The 10,090-nt window shown below is 38.1% G+C and overlaps 1 protein-coding gene across 2 annotated transcripts; it reads left to right on the forward strand.

The window, feature by feature from the left end:
• Positions 1-373: 373 nt before the first annotated feature.
• LOC137717814 (kihadalactone A synthase LFS) lies at positions 374-9,868 on the forward strand. 2 transcript variants are annotated; one of them, XM_088686865.1, is made up of 12 exons: positions 374-601; positions 705-900; positions 1,006-1,104; positions 1,243-1,294; positions 2,352-2,473; positions 2,559-2,659; positions 2,770-2,828; positions 3,105-3,161; positions 3,330-3,375; positions 3,679-3,758; positions 7,854-7,970; positions 9,671-9,868. In XM_088686865.1, the coding sequence occupies exons 1-11, from the start codon at positions 494-496 to the stop codon at positions 7,942-7,944; spliced, it is 1,011 nt and encodes a 336-aa protein (XP_088542991.1). In that variant the 5' UTR covers positions 374-493; the 3' UTR covers positions 7,945-7,970; positions 9,671-9,868. The 2 variants fall into 2 exon arrangements, with proteins under 2 accessions (XP_088542991.1, XP_088542990.1); XM_088686864.1 differs by lacking the exon at positions 9,671-9,868 and adding an exon at positions 8,543-8,997.
• Positions 9,869-10,090: the final 222 nt, after the last annotated feature.

The raw sequence follows: 10,090 nt of genomic DNA on the forward strand, positions 1-10,090 counted from the left end.
GGGGCGATTTAGGTGAAGGGCGACCAGGATGCTGATGAGGGCAAGCAGGATGCAGAGAGGAGGGTGATGAGGACGAGGATGAGGAAGCAAGGCAAGGAGGGAGCAAGGAACACAAGGAGTGATGGCGACAACTTTCTCTCGCAGGAAGAGCGTGGTTCTTTCTAGCAGGCGGTCTTACTAGTCCGGTCGAAATTGGGGTTCTTGGCCAAGAACTCCTAACGAAGTCTTTAATCCCAGCAAGTCCCATCTAATTTCATTAAACCTAATCCTTGTGCAAACCAAACATGAGATTACACTAGCAATTAATCTATTCTAGTCCAGCCCCTCCTAATCTGGTCAAACATACACCCCCTAAGAAGATTAGTAATACTTGTTTCGATGAGACGGTCAACTTAAGCAATAAATCAGAGGAGTCAGAAATCCGAAAGCTTTTCCTCCACAATCCATTTCGTACACTCGATTCTCAATTCCTGCCACTTCACTTCCCCCGAAAATGGCAATCCAAATCACTAACGGCGACGGAGCCGCCAGTGTCTCCGCCCTCAACTGCATCGATCTCTCAAGCTCTGACACCCACCGATCCGTCTCTTTGCTCAAACAGGTTACGACTCCCACATAAATTCTTCAACGTTTTTCTGGGTTTTGAATATTTTCTGGTTTTCTAATCTGTGTAGTGAAGGAAACTGAACCCTCGGTTGTTTTAGGCGTGTTTGGATTGCGGGTTTTTCTACTTGCTGAATCATGGAATAAGCGAGGAGTTCATGGCGGAGGTGTTTGGTCAGAGTAGGAGGCTTTTCGAGTTGCCATTGGGTGCAAAAATGGAGCTTTTGAGGAACAAGAACTACAGGGGATATACCCCTTATCTCGACCAGCATCTCGATCCTGAAAACCAAGTTCACGGTTTGTATTATATCATTCGGAAAGTACAATTTCTGGTTGTTTTTTGTGGATTAAAATTCCGGGTTTTTGTTCTTGTTTCGTAAATTTCGGGTTTTCGATGAGTAGGAGATTACAAGGAGGGGTATTACATAGGAGTTGAGCTGCAAGAAGATGACCCAGAAGCTAAAAAGCCGTTTTATGGCCCTAATGTTTGGCCTGCTCCAGGTAAATAACTGCAAGATGTAGAATTTAATGCTGGCTTTGTAGCAAAATTTGGTTTTATAGTGTGCCCTTTTGTACTTATAGTATCTGGAACTATAAGGGTGTTATTGATCTTTTTGTACTTTTTTGTTGGGGTTGTAGATGTGTTGCCGGGGTGGAGGGAGACTATGGAGGAATATCATAGACAATGCTTGTAAGTTGTGCACTTATACTTGGAACCACATATGCTTTATAGGATGAGAGTGCTTGTCCACGTGTGTCGACAAGCATCTGATCAATGTCCGTTCCATGTTAGGCCATCTCCGAGGATGAGGCTATAGGGTCATAGGCTATGTTTTAATCCTAAATGGAACAAACTCGTCTCCAATAAAAGTTTGGGCTAAAAGAAAAACGGACTTGCCAAATTGAGCCAGTCAGCCAACCCGTTTGAGAGGCCCAAGCTGTCAGCAGCCCACTTGCTAGCTGATGTCATATTTTGATTTTTTTAGGGTGAAAATTAAAAAAAAAAAAAAGTTTAAAAAATGTAATTTTTTTTTTTTTGTATAAATACCTAAGTTATTTCTTTACCATTTACCACATTATTTTCACCCTTTCATACTATCTTACCTCATTTTATTTCAATTCTTCACATTCTTTAAACTCCTAATTTGCTGTAATCTTTAATATCTAAGTTGTTGTAGTTTGAATATTGAAGATCTTGTATTTCAATTAAACTGTGATCTTTGAATTAATGTCTAAGCTTTTAACATGCAAGTAAAATAAAAATATTTAATAATATGAAACTTAAACAACATTTAACAAACAACCTTACTTTATTCATTTAGCGACAAGTGATACTCAACATATGTCTGGATAACTTTATTTTAATATAGTAGTTTAATTCAATTAACCAATAAAATTAAAGAACAAACTTAAAAATTTTGGTTGAAGATGTTATATAAATATGGCCTGGCACCATAAGCCCATTCGGTTGGAGATAGCCTTAGAAATCTCTGTTTTCCCTCTTAGCATTTTAAATAGTGCTCTTTACTCCTATCTTCTGTTAAGTTGGCAACTTTTTTTTTAGCAGAATATCGTACTGTCCGATTGCTTTGAGAATATCATTTTTGTCAGTGACAAGGTTTTAAGATGAATGATTGATTAGTGACAAGGTTTCAATAATCCTTTTCCATATTTCTTCTTCTAGATTAGTTCTTTCTTGAGTGGATGATATACGCTGAGTTGAACTGTTTTCATGTAAATCTTTTCAGGGAGGTGGCTAAGTCAGTTGCTAGGCTTGTGGCCCTTGCTCTTGATCTCGACATCCATTTCTTCGACAAACCAGAAATGCTAGACGAGGCTATAGCAACAGTGAGGTTACTACACTACGATGGTAAATTTTCAATCAAAAGTTTTGTTACTTTAATTTAATCCTACAACTATTTTAACTCATAAGACGGTGTTCATTTGTTATATAGGTCAGGTTTCTGATCCAGTGAAAGGAATTTTTGGAGCTGGAGCTCATTCGGACTTTGGTTTTATAACCCTATTGGCAACAGATGATGTTGTAGGTCTCCAAGTAAGAAGACTGCTGTGAACTTTGGCTATATTACCATTATTAAGAAGGCAGATATAACTATTGCATTATCAATCTGTTATTCGACCTAATTCCACTATATCTCTTTGCAGATATGCAAGGATAAGGATGTGAAACCTCAAATATGGGAATATGTATCACCAATAAAAGGGTTAGTCATTGTACCCTCCGAGGGAGATCGATACCATTAAAGTGGCTTAAGTCTGGCTGACTCATGTGTGCTATAATTATATCCTTCCTTGCGGACATATGGTCCATTCAGTACTGTTTTTAACACTAGCACAAGTTAGCTTCAAACTAGTAACATGTTTTGAAGATTTCACGATTTAGAGGTGTGAATTATAGGTGCCACCATAGTAGCAAATATAATGCGAAGACACCTTTTTGATTCAGAGTGGTAACATTCTTGTTGTGTTTATTATTTCAGAGCATTTATAGTGAATATTGGTGACATGCTGGAACGCTGGAGCAACGGCGTTTTCAAGTGCTGCACATCTCTCCTAGTTCTATCTCCATTATATGATCATAAAAGATGAATGCTGGCAGTTTGGAGCTGTGCAATTCATTTGGATCTTTATATATGTGCATTCTCCTTTTAGAATTTTCATATCAACGATTGTGACGCATGCTCCTGCTTTGTTTTTGTGCTCAGGTCCACATTGCATAGAGTTGTAGGGAACGGTCAAGACAGATATTCTGTACGACTCATTTTCTTCTATGCTTTTTCTATTTCATGGCGTACTATACTATATCAGTTTTCAGTGTTTATATGTTGTGTGAGATTCTCTTGTTGGTTATATGTATCATTAATCTGTGCCTGAATTGTACGTAGGCTCAATATTTGATTTTTGTTTTTTTTTCTCGGGATTTACATTGCCTTCGTTATGTTAGCTTTCACATACGTGATAATAATACCTATTTTATTTTATTTTTCTTTCTTTACAGCACATACTTTCGCATTTTGGACTTGATATATCTCATTTGCTTCTTTTCTTTGGCAGATCGCATTCTTTATAGAACCAAGTCACGATTGTCTTGTTGAGTGCCTGCCTACCTGCAAATCCGAAAAGAACCCTCCCAAGTAAGTCCTGACACAAATATTATGCTGGAAATTTTGTATAGATATATTAGCAACTGAAAGATTTTATTGCTAATTAGGGTTTATCTTTGGGGCTTAATTTTCTGATATCGTTCTTCTCACCAAGGAGGAAAATATATAATGTACAAGAGTGATTTACAAGGAAAGAAATATCAAATAACCTAATTACAATCTGATTACACGGACTTAAATAGGTAACTAAACTAATTACAAAAGGTCAACTCTCCAACACTTTCCCTCAAGTTGGTGCATAAATGTCGTTCATGCCCAACATGGCAAGAGAGTTGTAGAACGCTTGACTTGCAACAACTTTACTTAAGATATCCGCTAATTGATCCTTTGACTTTACGAACAGAAATTGAATAATATTCCCATCCAACTTCTCTTTAATGAAGTGTCAGTCAACTTCCACGTGTTTTGTGCGATCATGTTGAATTGGGTTGTGTGAGATATTAATAGTTGCTTTATTATCACAAAATAAATCCGAGGTTGAATTCAAAGGATACCCGAGTTCACCAAGTAACATCCGAAGCCATAATAGTTCACATACACCTTTTGCCATACCCCTGTATTCCACCTCTGCACTTGATAAAGCAACCACTTTCTGTTTCTTACTCCGCCAAGTCACTAAGTTTCCTCCCACAAATGTAAAGTAACCAGATGTGGATCGACAATCAATAACGTTGCCTGCCCAATTTGCATTAGTGTAACCCTTTATTTTGCAATTATCAATCTTGGAAAACATGATGCCTTTACCCGATGAGGACTTCAGGTATCGTAGGATGCGTTCAATCGCACCCTCACTCGGAGAATGCATAATTTGACTAACAACACTTATTGTGTATGCCATATCAAGCCTGGTGTGAGATAAACAAATTAACCTCCCAACTAACCTTTGATAACGATCTTTGTTAGTGGGAACTTGATCAGGGTGCACGGCAAGATGGTGATTTTGGACTATAGGGGTGTCAGCCAGTTTACAATCAAGCATTCCGGTTTCAGCTAATAAGTCTAGAACATATTTTTTTGAGACAAAAATATACCCTGTTTAGATCGAGCTACTTCTATCCCTAAGAAATATTTCAAACCACCAAGATCTTTCATCTCGAACTCGGTTGATAGGTAATCTTTGAGCCTTGAGATTTCTTATTTGTCGTCACCTGTAATAATCATATCATCCACATAGATGATATGTGCCGTCAATTTCCTTATTCGATGTTTCAAGAAAAGTGTATGATCAGAATTGCTCTGCCTGAACCCATATTTCCTTATAGCCGTTCGGAACCTACCAAACCATGCTTGAGGTGATTGCTTCAATCCATACAACGCTTTATTCAACTTGCACACTACTCTAAGTTGCAAAACCGATGCATAACCAGGTGGAATATCCATATACACTTCTTCTTTAAGATTACCATGTAAGAAAGCATTTTTCACATCAAATTGCTGTAATGGCCAATCTAAGTTGGCCACCAATGAAAGCAATACTCTTACTGTATTAATCTTTGCTACCGGGGCAAATGTTTGTATAATTAACACCATAGTCTGAATATATCCCTTGGCCACCAATCGTGCTTTGTATCGTTTAACGGACCCATCAGCTTTGTTCTTGATGGTGTACACCCATCGACATCCAACTTTCTTCTTTCCTTGGGGAAGTGGAACTAAATCCCACGTTTGATTTTTCTAGAGTGCAGCCATTTCTTCCTCCATTGCCTTGGTCCATCGATTGTCAGATAATGCCTCATTCAATGAACTGGTGTTCTATCATTGGATATTTGTTGTATAAAAGCTTTGTCGGGTTCTGATAACTTCTGTAATGACACATAGTTGGCATGGGGTATTTAGAGCCTTTCGTTGAGTCCGGTGAATATCAATTAGGTGGTTTTCCCCGGTTGTGCCTGAAAGGTAATTGATAATTCGGAACAACGGTATCATCAACATGGATAGTAGAGCTTACCTCAAGAATATTCTCAGAAGTATGGTTATCTGGTGGTACTATATTTGGAGACGAGGGGGAGTATTATCAGTAGAAGTCTCAAAGTTGACAAGTGGCAGCACTGTTGCTGTGGGTGAGGACGGCATTGCCGTGCCTGCCGTTGATTCTATGGGCAGCATTGCGACTGTTGTTGTCTGGGTTGGCAGCGCAGCCGCTATAGACTCGACTAGTGGTAGCGGAAGATCAACAATATCATTCATGGTCCAATCCTTCTCATTATGTCATGTCTCCCCCTGAAGAGGAGGATTAGAAGAATCCAAAGGGTAATACATCTCATACTCAGAAAAAGTTACATCCATAGTAACATACATTTGACCGGAATGAGGGTGGTAACAACGGTACCCTTTATGATGGAGTCTGTACGCCATAAAAATACAACGGAGAGCACACAGTTCAAGTTTCGTCCGTTGATTTTTATGAAGATGAACAAATGCAACACATCCAAAAACCCAAGGTAGGAGTACCAAAACCAACGGTGGATGCACAAAGGTAGCAAGGACTTGTAAGGGAGTAAGAAAATCCAGGACTTTGGATGGCAGACGGTTGATAAGACAAGTGGCGGTCTGAAGAGCAACATCCCAAGAAGAGTGGGGAACAGACGCCCCAATTAAAAGAGTGAGCGAGGCGTTTCTAAGAGATGACAATTTTTGCACTCAGCCATCCTGTTCTGTTGAGGAGTCTAAGGACAGGTAGTTTCGTGAAGAATTCCGTAATTAGTTAAATAATGGGAAAAATCATTATTAACATATTCACCACCATTATCAGAACCCAAAATCCATATTTTAGTAGAAAACTGTGTTTGAACTATGGTGTGGAAGGTCTTAAAAGCCGAAAAAACATCACTTTCATGCTTAAGAAGATATAACCATGTCATCTGTGTGCAATCATCTATGAATGTTACAAACCATCGAATACCAGATGAAGTAGTAATCGGAGATGGTCCTCAAACATCCAAATGAACAAGACCAAAAGGAATAACATTTTTATTAGAATTCAGCGGATAAGAAACACGATGACTCTTGGTGAGTATGCAAGTGTCACATTTAAAGTTTGAAATCGAACAACCAACAAATAAATCCGGAAACATCTGCTGTAAATAACTGAAAGACGGATAGCCCAAACGGTGATGCCATAACCATATTTGATGCCGCTTGTGATCAACGGCTCCTTAGGCGAGATTGACCCGTCTTGTATTGACATTGTCCACAAAATAAAGATCCCCCCTTTTAGTACCACAACCAATTATCTCCTTCGTGAGAATATCCTGAATAAGACAAAACTTCAAATACAACAGTACACAACAGTTCAATTGCTCAGTAGCTTGGCCAAGAGACATCAATTTATGCTTTAGTGAAGGTACAAGTAGTGTACGCAGCAAAGAGAAGGTAGGCGCGAGGCGTACAATGCCAGTGCCAGTTATCGGTGAGGTGACACCATTAACATTGGTAATATTTCGTCGAAGTGGAACAGTATCACAAGCTAAATCAGTGTGGTCATAGGTCATATGATTTGTGGCACCAGAGTCAATGATCCAACCGGACTGAGTATCACCATTATTCATATTAAAAGCATAACCATAGTTACCTGAGGACTCCGGAGGCATGTCGGAAGAACTCGAAACATGAGGAGGATTCATGGTAGGCTCGGTTAGGGTTGTAGTTTTTAGTATAAGGGTAAGATCAGTCAAGATGAGGTTGTTTTCACCGTGGAGTGGTGGTAGGTTCTCCATGGGAGGGCTGAGTTTACTTGAGGGAATGGGCAGAGCAGAAATCCTAGGATCTCTGCTCTGATACCATGTTAATTAGAGCTTATTTTTGGGGCTTAATTTTCTAATATCATTCTTCTCATCAAGGAGGAAAATATATAATGTACAAGAGTGATTTACAAGGAAAGAAATATCAAATAACCTATTTACAATCTGATTACAAGGACTCAAATAGGTAACTAAACTAATTACAAAAGGTCAACTTTCCAACATTTATGTGGCCAAAGGATGGTAGTTTTGAAATTCGAACCATAAAGAATTTAGAATGATATTCTTGTTGTTCATTGCATTCCTGTATTTGTCTACTTTCCAGGTTTCCTCCAATCTTGTGCCGCACTTACCTGAACCAGCGCTATCACGATACTCACACTGATAAGAATGTCTACACCGAACACAACAGTTAAGTTCGTCGGTTCTCCTGCAATAGAAGGTGAATCACCACATTCTCAGATAGCAAGCATAAGTTTCCATATAGTTCAACCACTGTTTTACTTGATAATGTGCTATATCAATGTTCCAATTGTTCCTATTTGTATATTTTACCCCAAAGTTTATTCTTAGGTGTATGTGATGAAGTGAATAAAATCACTAGAGACATAATCTACTATTGTAAGCGCAACCACATTCCTATAAGTACAATGCTATCTTGAACATGAGACTCATGGCATGTGGAGGTTGCATGCTACTTGAGATTTTTGAAGTTTTAGTTTATGTCTTGAATAATTTCTTACTGCATAAAAATGCCATGAAATTCTTATTCAAAGATTTAAATATGATAGTATAAAGCTCAAAATATGTACTCAATACCTCTTCTAGATAAGTTGGTATAAATTGTCTCAACGAGTACTATTATTTGTTCGAACTAAATTATATTGTTGCAACATACTTAAAAGAGTTAAAAGAGTTTTTGTATGACTCTTGAAGAGCTAACAAGGCTATTTGTATATATGGTTCATATTTACCATTAAGTTTTGTACTAACCTAATTTATTTTATACAATAGGTTTTGTATTTATTTGTTCTTTGCAAGAACACAAATGGCTGTTGTCAACTCCTGATACACTTCTCCAGGTCAAGTTCTATTCAAGCTTGATTTTTTGGAAACTGAAGTCACATTACTTCAAACTTGACAATGGTTATCAGTCGAATCAAACCTTACTATCATAAGGGGGAGTCACTTATTTAGCAGAGATATTCATCAGGGGAAATCTTTGACAATATGCTATAATGGACATATAAGCGCGTTGTGCTCTTTTCCCCTTGATTAGGTTTTTATCCCACTAGATTTTTTTCTATCAAGGTTTTAGTAAGGCAACATTATGTGCATCCAACACCTTATTAATGTTTTCTAGATTGTGCTCGGTTTTTCTCTTTCGCTTTGGTTTTGTCCCATTGAGTTTTCCAAACAAAGTTTTATTGAAGCAATTATCATTAACGGTGGGCATAACTTATGATTGATAGACGAACATCTAATGGGGAGTGTTGTGAAACAAAATGTGGATGCCCTTATACATTGTATGGTAGTAAACCATCATAAACACCATAATAATGTAAAGAGGGCTCTTAGGTACCTTTGGATGATGACTCATGTATTTGTTACCCTATATATATATGGCTAATGATAATAGAAGACACACTAATTTTCTCATCCCAATCTCTCTCGTTTCTCCTATTCTCTTTTCTCTATATTCTATTTCCAATAAATAAATTTTTTATTCTTCAAACTTTTGTTTTTTTTTTTTTTTTGTTTGATGAAGATTATTCTTCAAACTTTGTAGTTTTTACTGTCTGTGTGATAACTTAAAATTTGCACAGATTTGGTGGTGCCAACCCTAGCTTCGGTTAGGGTTGGTTAGCCGTTCTCCTTTTCCTCTTGTTGTCTTATTTTCCACCATTCGACTGCGTTTTCCCTGGTCTCTATTTCGATTTGCCCTTTTCTTCTCATCCCACCTGCATCCTTTTTCCTCGTTCATCATTACTCATATATGCAGTTCTGCTTTACTGAGATGGTGTGTAGAGCTTCGGTGTTTGCACAGGCTCGGGTGTTCCTAACACCACCACCTTCTCATCTCTATCTGCCTTCACCAACAGTGTTATATGTGGGTTCTCACGGGCTTCTTTCTTCTGGCAGCTAGATTTCTTCATCTGGTTGTTGGATTTCTTCAATTGAGGCAGCATACTTGGTGGTGCTTAGAGTTGGATGTGATGATTGGCAAACTGACGTGAGGTTCGAGGAGTAGAATTGGACATATTGTCCTAGAATGTTGCAACAGTGGCTGCAGTCGATTTCTTGGACTTTTTTTTTTTTTTTTTTTTTTTTTTTTGATGTTCTAGGCTCTGTTGCTTGAGCTGTGCTTTTGTTTGTTTTCCTTTGGCCCATTTTTTGTTTGTTCATATGCTAGCTTTGGACTTTTGGTTTGTGTTTGTTTTGTTGGTTTGTAAAGTTTGTGTTGTTTTTTTTTTTTTGAACCCAACAAACCGAATATAAAGAAGCCTACAAGAGGCAAACAGCAGGACAATACCAAGCAGTGATAATGGAGATACCACAAGA

Source organism: Pyrus communis, chromosome 15, assembly GCF_041283825.1.
Source record: "Pyrus communis isolate YQ-2024b chromosome 15, ASM4128382v1, whole genome shotgun sequence".
Lineage (NCBI taxonomy): Eukaryota > Viridiplantae > Streptophyta > Magnoliopsida > Rosales > Rosaceae > Pyrus > Pyrus communis.

Bases quoted from the DNA above. Each gene is read 5' to 3' on its own strand.
- LOC137717814 (XM_088686865.1), top strand. From the start codon at position 494: ATGGCAATCCAAATCACTAACGGCGACGGAGCCGCCAGTGTCTCCGCC. The intron at 2,660-2,769 runs GTAAGAAGACTG...ATCTCTTTGCAG, and splicing joins ATGATGTTGTAGGTCTCCAA to ATATGCAAGGATAAGGATGT. The intron at 3,162-3,329 runs GTGCTGCACATC...TTTTGTGCTCAG, and splicing joins TGGAGCAACGGCGTTTTCAA to GTCCACATTGCATAGAGTTG.